Genomic DNA, 22,718 nt, shown 5'->3' with positions numbered 1-22,718 from the left:
CTTATCCTAATAAACAGTTTGTTTCATTTAAAACTGAATGTACAACCAATCCTAAATATATTTACATTGACAATATTTATAGCATCAAGAGAAACTGCTTTAATTTTTTAAATGAAATGCAATTTCTTATTCTAAAAGTAATCTATATTCATTGTTAACAAAAACACTACAAAGTACATACACAAAAAGGAAAAAAAAAAACCCTATAATTTATCATCACTGTTAACACAACTGCTTCTTTTAACTTCCTGCCCTCTGGAATACCATTCTTATCCTGTTTAGTGAATTTCTGGCTATTCTTCCTCATTCTCTGTTGATTTGTACTTAGTTTACTGTTTCTTCTGTACTCCAAATCCGGTCCACCTCCTGAGTGACTTTAACAGTCAACCACCTAAGCTTTCCCTTTCTTGCTCGATCCTGCCACCTCCACTGATCATCTCCATTGTATTTCATCCACTCATTTCATTGTCATACCCCCCTTTCTTTAAAATCCCAGATCACTGCACCTCTAACAATAAATTCAGTGCCACTCAATCCTCAAAGTTTAGCAGCCATCAATGGCCACTTACCTAGAGATTCTGTTTCCCAGCCTCCCTTGCAGCTAGGTGGCTCTGGACAATAGACTATAAACAGAACTATTGTATGCAACTTCTACATCATCCCTTCTAAACAGAGAGCTGATTGTCCTCAACTCTCTCTTTTACTCTAACCTACCTTTAGAGTCAGTAATTTTTTCACAGCACCCCTAGGCCAAAAGAAATACCTAGCAGTTCCATTGATTACAGTCAGGCCCAAACAACTTCAGAGTTATTTCTGTCCTAACCACTTAGTAACCATTTGAAAAAATAATACACATAAATTAAAAGGTACTATCTTTATTTCATTCTTAAATAATCACAATTACTTCCTCTTGGTGTGTATGCCTGTTGGGCAACTGTATAACTTCCCAAACCCTGAAATCGGACTGGACACTGCCACCCTCATTTCCTATTCCACATTTATTTTGGCACAGTACTTGCTTTTAATTATAGCAATCGCTAAAAACCTAGCTTTGCTAAGATACAATGTCACTAAAAGTACAAGTTAACAAAAAGTTATCTCAAACATTCCTGAACACGATCAAAAGGAACGTTGCACAGTCAACTCTTCCAAGTGTGAACTATCTTCAGCTAGTAGTTTGGACAGTGTCCAACAGATGCTGACTATCACTACCAGTGTTCTGCTGGAAATTTAAAAATGTCCTGTGGCCCCTCTATGAGTCTGCTTTATCACAGGGCACCTCTACACACAGTTTAGGAACTATAGCTCCAGGGTATGATAGTGTTGCAAGGCAAAAGCAATTTGAATCTTTGGGTGACCTACTGAAGCAAAACAACTTACCAGGCTTTGGACTACCTGCACACTCTGGAATATTATTTAAGAGACATAAAACATCTATTTTGTCTGGGGTTTCTCTGTTAAAGTTTTTTTTAATATAAAAATAACATTCATATTGTAGCATATAAAGAAATACCTATGCCTAGTTCCACCTAACCACCTTAAAATTTTCTGATAATAAAACAATTATGTACATAAAAGTCCTGTAATGATTATAATAATGAAGTTGGTTTACTTATAGCATGCTATTTTAATGGGAGATGTAAGAACTTGAAAGAACTGAACCTCTACCTTCCAGATTTCTCCCCCCAAAAATATGAAATAGTAGGAAATAATGAATGAATATCAACTACGATCAAGATATTTAGCTTAAATATAATATAATCTGTCCTGCCTTTTTGTACTTGCAAAGGTATCTAAAACCAGGAGGAGGTGAACAGGTCAGTGGGAACATAAAACGTGCTTACCTGCATATTAATCTCTTTAGGAATGAGAATACTGTTGCTAGGCAGGTAAAAACCTTAAATAACCGGAATTGTGTGATGGCCATGGTGGGAAACAAGATCTGTGGAAAAAGGTACAAAAATAAATACACTGAGTTTCTTTCATAAGTCATGCTCCTGTTCTGAAGTTGTAAAGTTCAATTATGTACTAAGAAAAGTTGATTGATATATTTTTATTTTTCTCTAAAGACTACAAATAACACAGTAAATTTTAAAATTAAAATATAAATCATAATAACAATTTGCTTAGGACATCAACAAAACATGGGCACCAATTGTCCAAAGCAAAGACCCACAGATGTCAAGCAGACAAAACACAAGAAAAGTGAGCATCACAGTGGAAGGGTACTGGCAGGGCACTAAATGATACCAGCTCCACTGCATGAGAATGTGCCAGCCAGAAATAAAGTATGCACAGGATCACAAGGGCACCCGTGCGGAAGTTTGTTTAAGCTATGAGGCCCCTACCACTTCAATACCTTCATTGACATCTGTCTCCTACCGTCCTTTCCCATGTAATTGAAACTCCTTATCTGGGTGAGTCTCTTGGGAGTACACTATTTCTTCCTAACAAACGAGAGGTAGGGGTAGACTGGAAACCCTGGTGGCATAGTGGTTAAGTGCTACGGCTACTAACCAAATGGTCAGCAGGTCAAATCCGCCAGGCACTCCTTGGAAACTCTATGGGACAGTTCTACTCTGTCCTATAGGGTTGCTATGAGTTGGAATCAACTCGATGGCACTGGGTTTAGGGGTAGACTGTCCTGGAGTCTAACTCTTGGTACATTCACGCAATATACCACTGGATCCAATATGAGCAGTTACTGGGCAGATGGATTATATCATGATATTAATATATATATTACATTAATAGATAACAGGTATTTTTTTTTATCAGCAACTCGAGCCAGGAGGGCCAACAATGCTCTTTGCCTTGATACAAACACAAGGGTATGCTCTTGCACATGTAGTAAACAACCAGTGGGAACACCAGTCCCAGATGATGCACAGAAGTGAGGAAACCCGAATAATTGCAATGAATTCAATCAGGTTACTTTTCAACTATAAAAATTTATGTACAGTTATATCCTAAGTTTTGTAAACAATATAACTTTAAAATATGTTTGGCATACATGCCAACGTAATCTAGCATACATTTAATGTAATACTAATGGGTAATAAATTTTCCTTTTTATTGTGCTTTAAGTGAAAGTTACAGCTCAAGTTAGTTTCTCATACAAAAATTTATACACATATTGTTATGTGACCCTAGCTGCCCTCCCTATAATGTGACAGCACACTTCTCCTTTCCCCCCTAGACTTCCTGTGTCCATTCAACCAGCTCCTGTCCCTTTCTGCCTTCTCATCTTGCCTCCAGACAGGAGCTGCCCATTTAGTCTCTTGTATCTACTTGAGCTAAGAAGCACACTCTTCATGGGTATCATTTTATGTCTTTTAGTCCAGTCTAATCTTTGTCTGAAGAGTTGGCTTCAGGAATGGTTTTAGTTTTGGGCTAACAGATTCCAGAGGCCAAGTCTTCCAGGGTCCCTCCAGTCTCAGTCAGACCATTAAGTCTGGTCTTTTTACTAGAATTTAAGTTCTGCGCCCCACTTTTCTCCTGCTCTGTCAGGTACAATCTGTTGTGTTCCCTGTCAGGGCGGTCATTGGTGGTAGCCGGGCACCATCTAGTTCTTCTGGTCTCAGGCTAATACAGCCTCTGGTTTATGTGGCCCCGTCTGTCTCCTGGGCTCGTATTTCCTTGTGTCTTTGGTGTTCTTCATTCTTCTTTGCTCCAGATGGGCTGGGACCAATTGATTCATTTTAGATAGCCGCTTGCTAGCTTTTAAGACCCACTCACCAAATGCCACTCACCAAAATGGGATGCAGAACATTTTCTTAATAAACTTTGTTATACTAATTGAACTAGATGCCCCCTGAAACCATGGTCCCCAGACCCCTGCCCCTGCTACTCTGTCCCTCGAGTGTTTGGGTTTATTCAGGAAACTCCTTAGTTTTTGGTTTAGTCCAGTTGTGCTGACTTCCCCTGTATTGTGTGTTGTCCTTCCTTCCCTTTACTTAAGATAATAATTGTCTACTATCTAGTTAGTAAATACCCTTTCCCCTCCCTCCCCACCCTCATAACCATCAAAGAATGTTTTCTTCTGTGTTTAAACCTTTTCTTGAGCTCTTGTAATAGTGGCCTCATATGATACTCGTCCTTTTGTGATTAACTTCACTCAGCATAATACCTTCCAGATTCATCCACTACCATGGGTAATAATTTAATGCTAACATAGCAAATGTTCAAAAAATATTGGAAATATTAATATTTACTTAACACAAAAAGTTTTAATTTATGTATCAAGTGAGTTTTGTTTTTTATTGTTTTGTTGCACCGGACACAGATACTATTCTATATACACTTACACAAGATTACTAGGCACATGAAAAATGATGCAAAATTCAATATTTATGGTGAAAAATATGTTTGTTTTGCAACAATGATTGTGTTTCAAGATTCATCTTCCAAGAAAGCAACAAAGGGTGTTTATCAGAACATTATGTTTATATTTTATCAGAATATTTACATATCTCCATGTAAGAAAATGGAACAGTTACTCAAGGAAATAAAATGTTTAGATAATAAAAATTATATAAATGTATTTTATTTTCCATTTTCCTTCATGGCATTATAAAGGCACGCAACAGAAAATTTTAGAACATTATGAATATGCCATTTTCACACCATGTGTTGCACAATCACTCAAAATTTTGTAGGATGCAGTGCAGTAGACTGTTGTCTGGAGGCAGTTGATTTTTTTTTCCTACTGTTCAGTTACTCTATACATTTTTTGCCACCTATACTCACTGATTGGTAGTTCTTAAAAATATTTAGGCAATGATCAAGTATTAAACTGTCTTTCCAGTACATGTTGGGAAGCAGATGTAGCAACAAGTGCAATTCTGGAATTGTACACTCAGATTCTAGATGTCTTAGAAAATATTGAAGACCACACACAAAAAGGAAATACCAAAAGAGAAGCTGAAAACATCTCCACAAATAAAATGCAAACACTAGGGTACTAGAGTATGTATTTATGTGGGTTATGTGGAATAATATATTGCAGCATTTCCATCGAACGAATCAAGCTCTCCAAGATTCAGAAGTAAATTTAAAGACATGCACAGATCTCTGCCAGTCATTAACAGGGTATTTACATACTTGAAGAGAAGACTTTAACAATTTTAAAAACACAAATATTGCCAAATACTGATTATCAAGCAGTTCACCATTGCAGAAGCATTAGAAAGAAACAAGTAAATGACTGACATGCTCCAGAAGTACTGAGATCAATTTTGCGTAACCACTTACTACACGTACATCATCGACATACTTGAATCCTGCATGAAAAGGAGGGCTAAAGTCTATGAAGTTTTTTCAAATACATTTTTTCTTAAACAATGTGGATATATCTGATGAAGAAGTATGAAGGCATCCAAAAAATTAGTGCAGACTTATTCCAACGACTTAAATACAAACCTTTACAGAAAAGTTTGACAATTTCATTCTTACATGAAAACTAAGTTCATGGATTTAGGAAAGACAAATTTTACTCATGTAGGCATGTATGATTCCTTAACAAAAGATAAAATACAATGCATATTTCCCAATGTTGAAATTGCTTTACATATATTCCTAACTTTAATGATCACAAACGGCACAAAAGAATGCTCATTTTCATCCCTAAAGAGACTCAAAAACCCTCAGCACACAACAAAGACTCAAGACTCCATTCATCCTCCTTATTATGTGTGAAAGTAGACACTGCTCAGCAGCTGAACTGTAATGAAATCACTGAAGAACTTGTAACAGCAAATAGAGAGAATGTTTTTAATTTTAACATGTTAGAGATTAAAGATATACCTAAAAATATAGTAATTTCTTGTAGTATTTATTTTATGATCATTATATTTTCTCTTATGACATCTTCTCATTTGTTCATTGATAATTACAGCATTTATTATGAAACAAGCATCAAAACTGAAGTATGAGATGTTTAAAGCAAAACTGGTCAAAGTCGATTTTGCATTGTGGGAGAGCAACAGAATTTCACACTGATTGTTGAAACAACTAAGTTTATTGATTTTTTTCGTTGTTGTAGAATAACTAGAATATTCTTTTTGTAGAAAATGTGGAATACAGCAAAAATCACAGTACCCTACACATCCACTGAAAATTTTATAATCCAGTTCATATCATTAAGCTAAAATAGTATACTCCACTTTTGCACTCAGTCGCTAAGATCAGAGTCATGATTAAAAAGAAGTTACATCATGGATAGCTGAGACACACACTCACACACGTATGTTATCATTAGGTGCCATCGAGTCAGTTCCAACTCATAACGACCCTGTGTACGAAGAACAAAACACTGCCCAGTTCCACGCCATCCTCAAAACTGTTAAGCTTGGGCCCATTGTTGCAACCACTGTGTCAATCCACCTCATTGAGGGTCTTCCTCTTTTTTGCCCACCATCTATCTACTCTACCAGCATGATGTCCTTCTCCAGGGACTGATCCCTCTTGGTAACGTGTCCAAAGTACATGAGACAAAGTCTCACCATCCTTGTTTCTAAGCAGCATCCTGCCTGTACTTCTTCCAAGACAGATTTGTTTGTTCTTTTGGCAGTCCATAGTATATTCAATATTCTTTGGCAATACCATAATGCAAAGGCATCATTTCTTCTTTGGTCTCATTCATCTTCCAGCTTTCACATGCACATGAAAAAAAAAACAAAAACCATGCATATGAGGCGACTGAAAACACCATGGCTTGATCAGGCACACCTTAGCTCTCAAAGTGACATCTTTGCTTTTAAATACTTTAAAGAGTCCTTTCGCAGCAGATTTGCCCAATACAAATAGTCATTTCATTTCTTGATTGCTGCTTCCATAGGTGTTGATTGTGGATACAAGTAAAATGAAATCTTTGACAACAAAAATATATTCTCCCTTTATTATAATGTTGCTTATTGGTCCAATTGTGAGGATTTTTGTTTTTTTATGTTGAAGTATAATCCATACCGAAGGCTGTAGTCTGTGATCTTCATCAGTAAGTCCTTCAAGTACTCTTCACTTTCTGCAAGGAAGGTTGTGTCATTGCATACCACAGGTTGTTAATGAGTCTCCCTAAAATCCTGATGCCCCATTCTTCTTCATATAGTCCAGCTTCTAGGATTATTTCCTCAGCATACAGATTGAATAAGTACAGTAAAAGGATACAACCTTGATGTGCACCTTCTGACTTTAAACCATGCAGTATCCCCTTTGTTCAAATGACTGCCTCTTGATCTATGTACAAGTTCCTCATAAGCACAATTATTCGTTGTCCAGCTTTCACATGCATATGAGGTGACTGAAAATACCGCTTGGGTCAGATGCACCTTAGTTCTCAAAGTGACATCTTTGCCTTTTAACACTCTAAAGCAAACAGTCAACAACAAAGAGGTCTTTTGCAGCACGTGAAAGCTGGACAATGAATAATGAAGCCCAAAGAATTGACACCTTTGAATTATGGTGTTGACGAAGAATAGTGAATATACCATGGACTGCCAAAAGAACAAAGAAATCCGTCTTGGAAGAGGTACAGGCAGAAAGCTGCTTAGAAGCAAGGATGGTAAGAATACGTCTCGCGTACTTTGGACATGCCATCAGGAGGGATCAGTACCTGGAGAAGGACATCATGCTTGGGTAAAATAGAGGGTCAAAGAAAAAGACCCTAAACGTGATGGACTTACACACTGGCTGCAACAATGGGCTCAAGCATAACAATGATTGTGAAGATGCCGCAGGAATGGGCACTGTTTCATTCTGTCGTACATGGGGTCGCTATGAATTGGAACCAACTCAAGAGCACCTAACAACAAAAACAAAGAGGTCTTTTGCAGATTTGCCCAATGCAATGCATTGTTGATTTCTTGACTGCTGCTTCCATGGGTGTTGATTGTGGATCCAAGTAAAATGAAATCCTTGACAGCTTCAATATTTTCTCCCTTTATCATGATGTTACTTATTGGTCCAGTTGTGAGGATTTTTGTTTTATGTTGAGGTGTAATCCATACTGAAGGATGTAGTTTTTAATCTTCATCAGTAAGTGCTTCAAGTCATCTTCACTTTCAGCAAGTAACGTTGTATCATATCCATATCACAGTTAATGAGTCTTCCTCCACTTATGATGCCAAGTTGTTCTTCATATAGTCCAGCTTCTTGGATTATTTGCTCAGCATACACACTGAATAAGTATGGTGAAAGAATACAACCTTGACACACACCTTTTCTAACTTTAAACCATGCAGTGTCCCCTTGTTCTGTTCAAACAACTGCCTCTTGATCTATGCACAGGTTTCTCATAAACACAATTAAGTGTTCTGGAATTCCCATTCTTCACAATATTATCCATAATGTATTATGATCTATACAGTTGAACGGCTTTGCATAGTCAATAAACACAGGTAAACACCTTTCTGATAGTCTCTGATTTCAGCCATGATCCATTTGACATCAGCAATGATATCCCTTGTTCCACGTTCTCTTCTGAACCTGGCTTGAATTTCCCGCAGTTCCCTGCTGTAACCGGTTGCACATGAGCAACTGATGGTCTGTTCCGCAGTTGGCCCTTGACCTTCTTCTCACCGATGGTACTGACCTTTTCCATCATCTCTTTCCACAGATGTAGTTGATTTGATTCCTGTGGTCCACGTGCAGAGGTCCCCATGTACAAGAACAAAAAACCAACCCCGATGCCTTCGAGTCCATTTCAACTCACAGTGACCCTATAGGATAGAACAGAACTGCCCCATACAGTTTCCAAAGAGAGCCTTGTGGATTCTAACTGCTGACATTTGGTTAGCAGCCTTAGCACTTAACCACTACGCCACCAGGGTTTCCTCCCCGTGTATAGTCATTGCTTATGTTGTTAAAAAAAAAAAGAAAAAAAGTATTTGCAATGAAGCTGTTGGTCTTATAAAATTCTACCTTGCAATCTCTGGTGTTTCTATCACCAAGGCCATATTTTCCAACTACCAATCTTTCTACTTTGTTTCCAACTTTTGCATTCCAATCACCAGTAATTATCAATGCATGTTAACTGCATGTTTAATCATTTTCAGACTGTAACCAAAAAAAACAAACCCGTTGTTGTCGAGTAGATTCCAACTCATAGAGACCCTGTAGGACAGGGTAGAACTGTCCCATAGGGTTTGATCTAACAAGCTTTTGGTTAGTAGCTGCAGTTCTTAACCACTATGCCACCGGAGTTTCCTTTCAGACTGTAGAAGTTGATAAAAACCTTCAATTTCTTAATCTTTGGCCTTAGTGGTTGGTGTATAAATTGAATAACAGTCACATTAACTGGTCTCCCTTGTAGGCATACGGGTATTATCCTATCACTGACAGCAAATGTACTTCAGGATAGACCTTGAAATGTTCTTTTTGATGATGAATGGAACCACATTCCTCTTCAATTTGTCATTCCTGGCATAGCAGACCATATGACCGTATGATTCAAAATGGCCAATACCAATCCATTTCAACTCATGAATGCCTAGGGTATTGATGCTTATGTGTTCCATTTAAATTTCTGATGACTTCCAATTTTCCTAGATTTGTACTTTGTACATTCCAAGTACCCATTATTAATGGATGTTTGCAGCTGTTTTTTCTCATTTTGAGTCCTGCCACATCAGCAGATCAAAGTCTCAAAAGCTTGACTTCATCCACATCATTAAGGTCAACTCTACTTTGAGAAGGCAGCTCTTCCCCAGTCATATTTTGAGTGCCCTCCAATCTGAGGGGCTCATCTTCCGGCACTATATCGGACAATGTTCTGTTGCTATTCATGTTTTCACTGGCCAATTTTTTCAGAAGTAGACTGGCAGGTTCTTCTTCCTAGTCTATCTTAGTCTGAAAGCTCTGCTGAAACCTGTCCACCAAGGTGGACCCTGCTAGTATTTGAAATACTGGTGGCAAAGCTTCCAATATCATAGCAACATGCAGGTCATCACAGTATAATAAGCTGACAGATACGTGGTGCGCTCCTTTATAAAGCCACTACTGCTGGTCCCTTCTAAAAATGGGCAAAACACACGGCTAGTCCCTTTCTATTTCTAGCATTTGAAAGGGCATGTAGACTCTTATGGGTATAGTAACAGAGTTCTAAAATGTTCCCTAACAATAAAAATGCAACAACTTTGACTCCTCCTTTCTCCCTTACCCTCTTACATCTAAAGTGCCAAAAAGCCTTTTTTTTATTTCCATAATACTACCTATATTCTTGCCTATTTCTACTGAAATCTCCCTAACAGAAGCCTTTATTACCTCTTGGCTAGACTATTGCAACGTCTTAACTCTAGTATCTTCTCTTATTGCACTTATATTTTCTATTTTGTACTATGCTGTTAGTTGCCACTCAGTCAATTCTGACTCATGGTGACCACACACATGCACCAGTACTGCTTCATAGAGTTTTCAAGGCTGTAATCTTTTGGAACCAGATCTCCAGGCTTGTTTTCCAAGATGCTCTGGATGGGATGGAATCACCAATCTTTTGGCTAGTAGTAGAGTGCTTAATCTTTTGCACCACCGAGGGACTCCACTGTATACTATCCAAAAGCCAAACCCGTTGCTGTGAAGTCGATTCTGACTCATAGCAACCCTACAGGACAGAGGAGAACTGCCCCATAGGGTTTCCAAGAAGTGGCTGGTGGATTCGAACTGCTAACCTTTTTTGGTTAGCAGCCAAGCTCTTAACCACTGTGCCACCATATTTCTATGTACCTTATCTGCCCTGCTCAATCCTTTAAAGGATCTTGTTCACCTGGCACTTCTGATTATCATTTGCAAAGACAGACATCAATAAAAGGTTCATATACTTCATTATAAGCAGAAAGATCTGAACACTTAAGATGATGAATAAAAGCTTCATTTTAAAGCTGACTGGTCAAGAATAAAACTCTTGACCAAAAGAAGAGAAAAGCAAATTTCCCTAAATAAAAATTTAGAATAAATTTTTAAAAAGTTATTTAAAAAAATTTTTTTAGAAAAGAGACTGTAAAGCATGTGCCATCGAGAAAAGGAGACAGAACTGAGGAAATACTCTCAAACAAAAATCACGCTCGTTGCCGTCAATTCTGACTCATAGCAACCCTACAGCCACAGAGTAGAACTGCCCCATAGGGTTTCCAAAGTGTACCTAGTGGATTCGAACTGCCGACCTTTTGGTTAGCAGCTGTAGCACTTAACCACTACATCACCGGGGTTTCTGAGGAAGTACTCTAGGAGGATGTTTTAAAGGGAAAAGAAGATTACAGTATTTAATATTTGGGCTGGGATGAGTGGCCACAGGATAAATGAATAAAGAGTTGAGAATAAATGTCATTTTAGAGGCTTGGTAACCACAGCCATGACCTTCCCACTAATAATACTGGTGTAGTTGCTCAATAAGTACCTGTCAACTTGAATGATTTCAGTGATAACTGGAAATAAAGTTTAAAGTTTTTTTCCAACAGAAAATCAGTTAGAAAGTGGGACTATTACTGATTCCAGAATAGAACTTCCTCCCAAGCAATTAAGAATATTCTCGTTCTGTGGAAAATTTACTTTTGTGATTAGAAGAGGGGAACTAATATTCATAGACAACCTACTATGTGCTAAGCACTATCTATTAGCTCACTTACCCATAAAACCATTTTATGAGGTAGATATTATCATCTTTATTTTATAGAAGGAAAAAAAAAAAACTAAAGTGCAGAGAGTAAGCATATTTTCACATGCTGCCACACCCAATGACCTGGATTCAAACCTAGGTTTATTTAATTCAAAAGATAAGAATACCTCACTAATAATTACTAACATTCTTAGTAATTCAGTAGTGATATAATTTTTAAGGTAAATTTTCCAACCAGTTGTATTAAATGGGAAAAATGAAATCAGCTGACTATCAAGCAATACTTTTGACTTTATCATTATACTGCTTTGCAGGAATAATCTTAGGGGTCTATATTACTTAATATTTCAATTCAATTTAATGAATACATATTTTGCCTCATTAACATCCTGAGATATGCAGATGACATAACCTTGTTTGCCAACTACTTCAAGCACTTAGTGAAGAAGGTCAAAGACTACAGCTTTCAATATGAATTACAAATGAAGAGGAAGAAAACAAAAATCCTCACAACTGGACCAATAAAACAATATGATAAATGAGAAAAAACTGAAGTTGTCAATGATTTCATTCTACTTAGATCAACAATGTTCATGGAAGTAGCAGTCAAAAAACCAAATCACGTATTGTATTGGGTAAATTTGCTACAAAAGATTTCCACTGAGTTTTAAAAAGCAAAGATGTCACTTTGATAATTAAGGTGTGCTTGAGCCAAGCTATTTTTTTTTTTTTTTTTTGAGCCAAGCTATGGTCTTTTCAATTACCTCATATACATGTGAAAACTGGACAATGAAAAAGGAAGCCAGAATTGATGCTTTAGATTGTGGTACTGGCAAACAATATTGAATATATTGTAGACTGCCAGAAGAACGTATCAATCTTAGAAGAAATACAATCAGAATGCTACTCCGAAGCGAGGATGGGGAGACTTTGGCTTGGTTACCTTGGACACGTCATCAGGAAAGATCAATCACTAGAAAAGGACATAATGGCTGGTAAAGCTGAGGGTCAGCTAAAATGGGGGAAACCCTCAATGAGATAGATTGACACAACAGCCACAACAGTGGCCTCAAACATAGCAAAGATCAGGAAGATGGCATAGGAGCCAGCAACATTTCATTCTATTATACATAAGTCACCATGGGTCAGAGCCAGCTTGAGGGCAACTAACAACAAATATAACAGACACTATCTTACCTGCTGGGAAACACTATTGACCCAGTACAGAAAGGTCACGTGTTCTCAGCTCAATTGTCATAAGCTTGCCCACACACTAACTCCTTAGTCCAGGTACTAAGAAGGCAAGGCCCCATCCATCTTCCCCAGTTTAGCATTTCGAGATCTCAGCCAATGACAGGCACATACTAGGGACTCAAGTGCTTGCTGAGTGAAGAGAAATTAACATTCCCTGAGCACTTAATATGTGCAAGACAGTTCTAGCTGATGTGTGTTCTAGCACCCCACTGGAATCCTACAGATAACCAGAAGAGTTTCACTATATTCCTATTTAACAGATGAAGCTGACAGCGAGGTGCCGAGATTCACCTATGCAGGATTTAAAAAGCCTGAGTCCAAAGCCCGGGCTATGATTATCTACATCCTGGTTGAAAAACCTTTTAATTTTATATCCACTGCTTCAGTGTGGTTTTTGAAATGTCCTCTAAATCAACAATTTGATAAGTATGTATCTAAAGCTATTGTGCATATTGGTTGCTTCAAAATACTTTCAGAACAGAACAATGCTAACACAATCAAATCTTAAAAATTAAAATTTCCTTAAAAATTTCTAGGAAATTACAAAAACTTGAGCCACAGCAGTAGCAAAAGCTCAGAATCGTGAAGCAAACTTGTCCCAAAGACTTTTGAAGAAATGACATCTCTAGGAAATTAATATGCTACAAGTAAAAAAAAAAAAAAAAAGTTCACCTAAAATTAAAATATTCAGCATTAGAAACTGATTAAATATATCTTTCCTCTTTATAATTCCTGTAAACTGCTCGTAAGATCCTTTCAGTACATCCACTGTATCACAATTCATTAACCAAGCCAAGCCAATATCCATGTGGTACACGCTCAAGTACATCGTCTAAGACTGATACATTCTTCGGGCATAAACTTCCCAGAGTGTATTTCTAAATTTTTTAAATACCAAATTTTGAAATAACATATGATCAGTAACTCGTTGCAGTCGAGTCGACAGTCCCATATACACTCAAATTAACTTTGTAACTCTGAATTAACTTAAGGAATGTCACAAAGCTTCACAAATAAAATCTACTTGAACTCGCTTAAATTTGAAAAGCTAAGGTTCATCAGCACCAAGAGAGAAGGTAAACCAGGAGTGGTGTGTGAGAACCAGCAGTAACAGCAAACATTCTGCACTCTGTCAACTAAAAGGCAGGCCCTCAACTAAGTGACACCACTGGAACTCATTAAAAAAAAAAAAAGGTTTCCTGAATGACTCAAAAGGAAAAGGAAAGGAGTTTCATAACTAAAACACTGTAACTTCAGACTACCCATCAAACAGAGGGAAAAAAAACCAAATCATACCCACTGTACAGATGAGAGAAAAACGACGCGAGCGTTTTCAGGTTACACAATCCGATGCCATGCGCACGGCGTTAGGCGACACGCTCTAGTCTAGTGTGGTTGCTGGTGGGTGCCGGGTGGGCTGAGATTTTGATTTTGGAAAATTCTGAATTGGGAAGTGCGGGGCCTCTAAAGGGTGCGTTCGAAGGGCCGGCAAATTTTCCTGCTGGGGGCAGATCTGGGGACGAGGTCCTCCAGGCCAGCGCCCCGCAGGCCTGCCTCCCCACGTGTGAGCGCAGCATGGCGAGGGCTGCACACCGGGCCCGGCTCCCGGTCGCCGCTCTCTCACCTCAGAGGTCACCCTGACCCGGAAACAGTACCCCAGAGTGGCGGTCAGGGCCCGGTGCAGGGGCGAAAAGGAAGGTGGGAGAGTGGGAAGTGTGGAGCAAGGAGAAGGGATGACGGGGTAAAGGGCAGATGACACTTCAAAGACAGGAGTCGGGGTGGGGGTGGGGGTCGGGAAGTCCCTCCCCGGCGCGCGCGGGCCGCAAACACTCACCTGCCCCTCCCCCTCCCCGCCCTCCCGGCGGAGGCTCCGAGCTGCCGCGGGCCGCGCGCACACTCAACGCGCGTGCGCGCGCTGCCGGTCGCTTCCTCGAGATCGCGCTCTGCCCGTTCAGTCCCAGCACCGCTCATTCAAAGCCGGGCGCGCGCTCCTTCGCAGCCGCCGTTGCCGCCGCGCAGCTGCCATAGCCACCTCCTCCTCGGGAAACCCTCCCTAGGCCCCGCCCCCGTCACCTCCTCCTTGAAGGCGGTTCTCGGTTGTCTCCGGGCCCTCGCTTCCGCACCCCGCCCCAGGGCCTGTCTGACTCAGAAGGCGCCAGGCTGCGGGTCCGGCGTCGGGGCTGAGGACCAATGAGCGCTGGGGGGCGGGGAGAGCGGCGGCAGGCCCGGCGGTGGCGGGGCCCGGGTCTCTGGTAGCTTTTGTGGCCGTTGCTGGCTGTAGGAGATTTTTAGTCTTGGAGTCTTGGGCTCCTGCCGAGTTGCCCTAGTTTCTATGCGAAGTGTTTACCTCTTCAGTCCTTTCTATTCCACCCACAGGACTCCTCTACTAGATGGGACCTAGAAAAGCAAAACTTAGATTGCAGAACTGAGGGAGCCTCGGCTGTCTCGGGGATTTAGACGTGCTTTTTTTACGCCAGGTCCTAATCGTTCCTCCACCTGAGGGGTGCGAGATGCCTCCTCCGAGAAATTTTTTATTGAATGTTCTTTAACTGGCAGTTAAAAAGTGGCACTTGCCCACGTCTCCGTATTTTCTCTTCTCTTAGAGCCTGGGTAGCCATGCTCCCAAATTAAGTTTTCTTCTTTTCGATAGTTCTCTCTTGATAGTCTGATTCGTTCCTTCTTGTGTATGCTATTAAAAAGCTTGGGTCCTCTACTCTTGTGTTTGAGAGACCTTCAATAAAACATCTGCTCCACTGTTGCAAAGCAATTGATGAAAAGAGGGAGGGGTTTGTATGATCAAAGGTTGAAAGCAGTTAATGTAAATTGTTCCCAAACCAGCCTTTTTCTGCTTAAGCCTTTTCTTTGACAACAACAAAGAACCTTTGTTCTTCCACCCTGATACCGAAAAAACCAAACCTGCTGCTGTCGAGTGGCTTCTGACTCATAGCGACCTATAGGACAGAGTAGAACTGCCCCATACGGTTTCCAAGGAGGCCCGGATTTGAACTGCTTACCTTTTGGTTAGCACCCGTAGCTCTTAACTACTACCTACCAGGGTTTCCTCCACCCTGATAAAAACCACCCTGATATAGCACCTAATTACCCACTTCACTTCCTTGCACTCTCCCATCTGCACTGCATTTCTATTAGTAATTTAATGTGTTGTCCCCAAAAGGATAAGAAACTAAGTTTTTATGACTCTTGCTTTGGAATGGTTCTGTGTAACCTTGAATTAATTATTTAATGTCTTGAAACCTCGGTCTCCTCACCAGTACAATGGCCATGATAATAGGGACTATTTCATGGAATAGGTAATGTCCACAGCAGAGCTAAGTACACAGAAAGCATTCTTAGATAATAGCTGGTCCTGCGGCCACTGCAACTGCTACTACTGCAGCGTCGTCGCTCCCAGTAACACCTCTCGAAGTCCAGTAAATCCCCTACGGTTCCTTAAACACCCCCCTCTGACATTAATCTCTTCTAATGCCGAAACCAAAACCCACTGCCTTCGAGTCGATTCCGAATTCCAATAATCTGTTAAATAGTTTACATCCTGACATAAACATACTTTCAAAAATAGCTTTTCTCCTAAGAGACCTTTAATTTTGCTTCAGATTATTTGTTTATTATGCTCCTACGATCGTTTTCATTATTCATCAGGTTTCTTTATTAAATTTGTCATTTCAAAACAAAATAATTAGTGAATGCTTGCATCTCAATACATTAACAAAAACAATCAAGACTGATAAAGATTGCAACTTTAAATTGTACTCTAAAAAAATACCTATAAAAGAATACTATGGAATCATTTTTACACTAGTTATTCAACAGTAGCTCTATGATTGGAAATTATAAGTGGCAACGATTTGGGATATTGCTGGGGAACCACCTTTTAAAGAGTATGCAATTTTAATCCCTGTCTCCCAAGGTGTGTGTGGGATGGGGGGGTGTGCACCAAATATCAAGTGGGAGGGACATAATGGATAACCCTAGTATGAGAGTTTCTTTCTGAATTGGCTCTATTCCATGGGGTATAGTTACTTCTGCCTGCTCTGTGTCCAAATCATTTTGCCCTTTTTAAGGCTTCTGGTCTGCTTCTGTCTCACCTCCAGCTTGATTTATTCGCAGTATCAGTTTCCAGCCCACCACTTACTTTACTGGTTCAAAGTTTGTATAAGCTTTGTCGTTCGGAGTTCCCTAGCTGGGTCAGGACAGACCTTGCAAACAGCACAGTGCTTCTAGATCCCTCCAACCCAATTCCCTGGCTTTTCACCAAAGAGTGGGTTTTCCCTCAAGCACAATTTTAGACCTGCTGTTCCGACTTGTAGTTTAACAGCTTTTTATTAATGAGCAGCTGTTCATGGTGGAATACAGATCATAAAGTCACATTTGTTTCTTGATCAAGCAAAATAAAGCCTTGCAACTCAGAGTGTGACAGTTTTGAACAGATGCATTAAAAAGTAAAGGATTATCTGATGATGATTTGAATGAATTGTTTTATTGATGTTTTGACTCCAGAATATTGCTTGCTTTCAAAACAATAATTTTAAAATACTGGAAAGTTATAAGTTTTTTTTTTTTTTTTTAATATCCATAATCAACATTTCATAGTTAGGGTTAGAGAAACCAAAAAGACTGAAGCAGCTTTTATATTTCTTTTCTATTAAGAGAGAATTGATTTTCCATGAAACATTTAAATGAATATTTTCCATCATAATAATTACTGTAACATATCTTCAATTAGTAAGTTTTATTGCTAAATACAGAAAGACCCAAAATTTAAGAAGAATTTAGAGTTAATCAAGTCCCTTCACAAGGGGACTGGGTAGGAAATGGAGAAAAATAATCCATGTCTTTCACTAGAAATAGGTTGAAATGAGAAGATGGGGTGAACTCTTCACTTCTGAGTCCAGCGTGAAGGTCAGCAATATAATACTTCTTGGCTAACGTCCATGTTGTTATCAGAGCTATAATCATAGTCAGCTATATTTTGGGTTAAGTAGACGTGATCTGAGCTGACCTGGAAATCTAAGGCCATTTATTATTTCTAAGGGCAAATGTGTTGAGACTCACAAAATTAACATAAAGCAATAGTTTGTAACATGACCTATCTTGTATTTGAGTTGAAAACTTAAAAATAAAACAACACTGAACTGATAATGGACACAGTAGCTTTGACCTTGAGCAAGTTGTAGTTGAAGTTTTCTTATTTGCAAAATTACATTAATAATTCCTGCCTCGTCGATTTATTCTTCAAATTAAATGGCGTGATGTGTGTGCAAATATGTTGTAAACGAAATCAATAAAAATTTTCAGGCGTACAGGTTTATCCGCTTCAAGTCCAATAGACTCACAACAGGGACTGGTGCTTCAAAGAAAAACAGAGGTGGATTTTCTGTCATGAGCAACCAGAAATAGATATGTTTACTAGGAACACATTAAAAAAGGAAAACGGGGAAGGGAGCACTAAGCTTTGAAGCTAGTGTACACATCCCCTCTCCTTTGCCCCTTTTGCTTTAGAGAAATAAGGTGAAAGGGCAACTGTCAGACTAAGGCACCAACAATTCTCCCTCTTTTTTTCTCACTACTCATGGGCTGTTTTTCTCATATCACTATCTGTTGTCAAATCTTAAATCTATTTTTTCTTCTCGGTGTCCATTATTTCAGCACATCTGGATTATCGTAATGATCTCCCAACCAGTCTTTTGTATTTTATTTTTTCATTCCTCTAAATCAGCTGTTTGGTTAATACGAATATTCTTAAAGAGAGCCTTCTTCATAGTCACCGTCCTGTTCAAAAAAGAGATTCCCTATTGTCCTTTCCAAGGAGCCCTGGTGGCACAATGGTTAAGTGATTGGCTACTAACCGCAGCGTTGGCAGTTTGAGCCCAGCATTCGCTCTGCTCTATGGGAGAAAGATGTTGCAGTCTGCTTCCATAAAGATTACAGCCTTGGAAACCCTATGGGGCAGTTTTACTCTGTCCTATAGAGTCTCTATGATTCGAATTGACTCAATGGCAACAGGTTTGGTTTGGGTTTTGGTTTTTTAGTATTGTCCATTCCCTCTTATTCAAATCCACTTAAGAGGATATGTGTCCTGATGGTTGCTTTTTAAACTTTCTTTTAAATTGCTGTTTCTGGATTCCCCTCTACCACCTCTGGCCCTTTTAAGTATCAGACATATTAGCACTTCTTGATAAAGGTGTTTATTTGTCTATATTTACCGCACATTCCATACGGTGAAAATTACTCACATTCTTGCTATGGAATATATTTTTTGCTGCAGTTCTTATCTGAAATTGAATCTTTCTAAGTGAGAAATAAATCCATATTTTCATCACTACAAATTTTCATTATAAAAATCCTAGTATTTTCTCTCTTCCTAGGGAGAATTTATATGTATAAAGAATCATCTGCTTAAATATATAAATTATTCTAAAGAAAAACTAAAGGGAAAATACCCTTACCCTGTAGCCAAGAACACTCCTAAATATCTTGCCCGAAAGGAAGTATTTTTTCTGCTCATAGTCACTGAACCCATTACCATAACAACCATAACTAGTTGGTCTATAACTGGGTGTGAATTTTACACACTGTTGTTTGAAATGTTAAGGCTATAAGGGTAAAGTGCAATTTCTGTAATCTTTGGAAGGACTTCGTTATCTCAAAAATCTGTTAGAGGAAAAGCTTCATCATGCTGCTTATTCATTGTTTATTTAAACAGTTTATTCAGCACTTACCATGCGCACAGTGTGTACTAAGTATGTTAGAGAAGCCAAAGGAACCCAACCCCCTAACCTAATGGAACTTCTCTGATAAAGTCAAAAGTGTCGTAGGTAAAAGGCATTCCTGGGAGAACAACTTTGTTTTCATGAGGAATTTTCTAATTTTAGAATCATCTAGTCATTATAACTAGACTACTGTACTAGGACCTACAATTAAGGTGGCAGGAAGTTTGTAGCTGGTCAGACTGCTCACAGATACCTACTGTAACTCCTACAGCAGGCCTCTTCCTTTTTGACCTTACAGGGTATCTCTGCAATTACTCTCTGGAGAAGGGGAGTTGCGGAAATAAATCTTCAATTTTCTTTTCCTGGAGAGTGTCCACTCCTTGCCAGTTGATGCCACCATGAGGAAGCTGAAAATGCCCACTTATGAGCGTGGAGGATTAGTGTGACCAGGGGCGGATTACCCAGTAAGCAAGGTAAGCACGTGCTTAGGGCATTAACGAAACAGGGGCCACTTGTCCAAAGCAAAGACTCAGAGATGCCAAGCAGACAGAACACAAGGAAAAGTGAATGCTATGGTAGAAGGCAACTGGCAGGGCACTAAGTTAAATTGATACCAGCTCCAGTGCATGGGAATGTGCCAGCCGGAAATAAAGTACACAAAGGATCATGAGGGCACCCACAAGCAAGGTTTTTAAGCTATGAGGCCCCCCACCACTTCAACACCTTTGTTGACATCTGTCTCCTACAGCCTCCTCCCATGTAACTGAAACTCCTTATCTTAGCAGGTGTCTTGGAAGTATGCTATTTCTTTCCAACAAACAAGGGGTGGGGATGGGTCATGGGGTCTTAACTCTTGCTACATTCACCCAGTATGCAATGGAATCCACCATGAGTGGTTACTGGGCAAGGATGGGTTATGTTAATAGATAACAGGTCTCTGATTGTGAACCATTTTGTAAATCCACATCTGCTGATCCAGCAACTCCAGCCTACTCATGTGCGCATGTATTATTCCATAACAGAAGAAAAAATACAATGCATATTTCTCAATGTTGAAATTGTTTTATACGTATCCCTAACTCTAATGATCACAAACTGCACAAAAGAATGCTCATTTTCATCCCTAAAGAGATTCAAAAACCCTCAGCACACAAGGATTCAAGAAAGACTTCATTCATTCACCTTACTATATATGGAAGTAGATATTGTTTGACACCTTAATTGTAATGAAATCATTGAAGACTTTGTAAGAGCAAAGAATAGAAATATTTTTAATGTTAGAGATGAAAGATCAATCTAAAAATAAAATATAGTAGTTTGTTGTAATATTTGTTTTCTGGTCATTACATTTTCTTTCATGATATCTTTTCATTTGTTCGTTTAAAATTATGGTATTTATTATGCAACAAGCATCGAAATTGAAATATGAGCCATTTAAAGCAAAATGGTGAGAGTCAATTTTTGCTGTGGGAGATCAACAGAATTTTAAATTGGTTGTTGAAACAACTAAGTTGACTGACGCATTTTCTTTGTTGTAGAACATGTAGAATATTCTTTTTTTTATAGAAAATGTGGTGTGTTCAAACCAGCAACCTTTCAGTAAGCAAAGGGCATGGCTAGCATATGGACGAAGGCTATATAAAGTCATATTACTCATAGTTTCTTAATAATTTTCCCCCTTGCTCTTTTCTCCTTTCCTCCTTGCCCCTACCCACACCCCCCACCACATCTGGTTCATGGGACTCACTCATATATCCATACCCAACAAACGCTGGGGGTGCCGTTACTTCCTAAACTGCAGCTCTAGACTGCTGCTTCAGCTACGTGCTGTTCGATTAGATTCATCCGCTGTGATTCAGACATAAGTCACTGTGTACCCAAAACCTCAGGGGACACCCATTAAGCTTTGCTTGGGGCCTAATTTAAATCCTTTTTTTTTTTTTTTTTGACTTGGCATTAGAAGCTAGTACCCTCATTCCTTCCCTGTTATAAGGGGAACCCCACCCTACCCCCCAGCATAGCCATCTCAAGGAACTCCTCTCCAAAAATTCTCCTCGAATCTTTTATCCTTTTGGGCTATCTACTTTGAGAGTTTTACATCTTTGATACTTCCTTTTGTAATTTGTCCTAGACAAAACTTCTATTCCAACATACAGTTACATGCGTATTCCCAGGACCTACAGAACAAAATCTAAATTTCTCTAATGGCATAGCATCTCCTCCAGCCTCACCTCTGGCCTTTCCTCATGTCACACTTGGTGCTCCAGTAACAACAAACTGCTTGTTGATTTCCCCACGCTCCATGCTTCATTCATCCAATAAACAATGAATAAGCATCTACTTGTGCCAGACATTTTGTTAGATGATGGGAAAAATGCTGAGTCAGGGTCACAACCCCTACCCTCAAGGAGTTTGCTATTCAGTGGTTTTTCAGCCACCATACCTTCTGCTTGGAACACCGTTCCTTGGCTAAACTCATGCTTTATTCTTCAACACTCATCTCCCTCTGAAAGCTGTCCCTCATCCATCCCCAACCTCACAGAATGCCTCCCTTCCCTCACCCCCATCTTCTATGCCCCTCTAGCACCTACATCTCTCTCTCTCATATAGCATACTGTTTTGAAATTATTTGTTTTTACTACCATTTCCCTAACTACACTGCAAACTCCTGGAGGATAGTCACAGCATCTTATGCCGTGAGGTCTTCTCACTCACTAACGGATGAATGCCTGGTGCTTAATGCATTGCCATCAAGTCAATTCCGACTCATAGTGTCCCTATATGACAGAACAGAACTGCCCAATAGGGTTTCCAAGGCTGTAATCTTTAGGGGAGCAGACTGCCACATCTTTCTCTTATGGGGGAGCTGGTGGGCTTGAACTGCCAATCTTTCAGTTAGCAGCCAAGTGCTTTAACCACTGTGCAACCAAGGTTCTTCACCTGGTACTTAAATGCTAAATAAATGTTTGCTCAACTGAACAAAATGCTAAATATATACAAAGATATTTTTATAATATTGATATATTTCTTATATTTTTATAATATTTTACTAATGAGTAAGTTTTTCTAATATTTCATTTAAACAAGTCTAACAATGGCCTGGAATGAAATACTAGGAAATGGTTTAA

At 39.3% G+C, this 22,718-nt stretch overlaps 1 protein-coding gene across 2 annotated transcripts in view; it reads right to left on the bottom strand.

Annotated features, from left to right (window-relative positions):
* Positions 1–14,870, bottom strand: part of EBAG9 (estrogen receptor binding site associated antigen 9) — a 33,747-nt gene extending 18,877 nt beyond the window's left edge. The window contains exons 1-2 of one of the 2 annotated variants that reach the window (XM_064268004.1): positions 14,694–14,870; positions 1,845–1,942 (exon numbers count right to left, since the gene is read on the bottom strand). In XM_064268004.1, the coding sequence (XP_064124074.1) occupies positions 1,845–1,927 (83 nt within the window). In that variant the 5' untranslated portion in view covers positions 1,928–1,942; positions 14,694–14,870. Of the gene's footprint in view, positions 1–1,844; positions 1,943–14,155; positions 14,427–14,693 lie in introns of those variants that run through there. The other variant, XM_064268003.1, reaches the window with a different exon arrangement.
* Positions 14,871–22,718: the final 7,848 nt, after the last annotated feature.

This window comes from Loxodonta africana, chromosome 14 (assembly GCF_030014295.1).
Source record: "Loxodonta africana isolate mLoxAfr1 chromosome 14, mLoxAfr1.hap2, whole genome shotgun sequence".
Lineage (NCBI taxonomy): Eukaryota > Metazoa > Chordata > Mammalia > Proboscidea > Elephantidae > Loxodonta > Loxodonta africana.
Note: the sequence above shows the minus strand (reverse complement) of the source record. Positions and strands in the feature narration are given on the sequence as shown.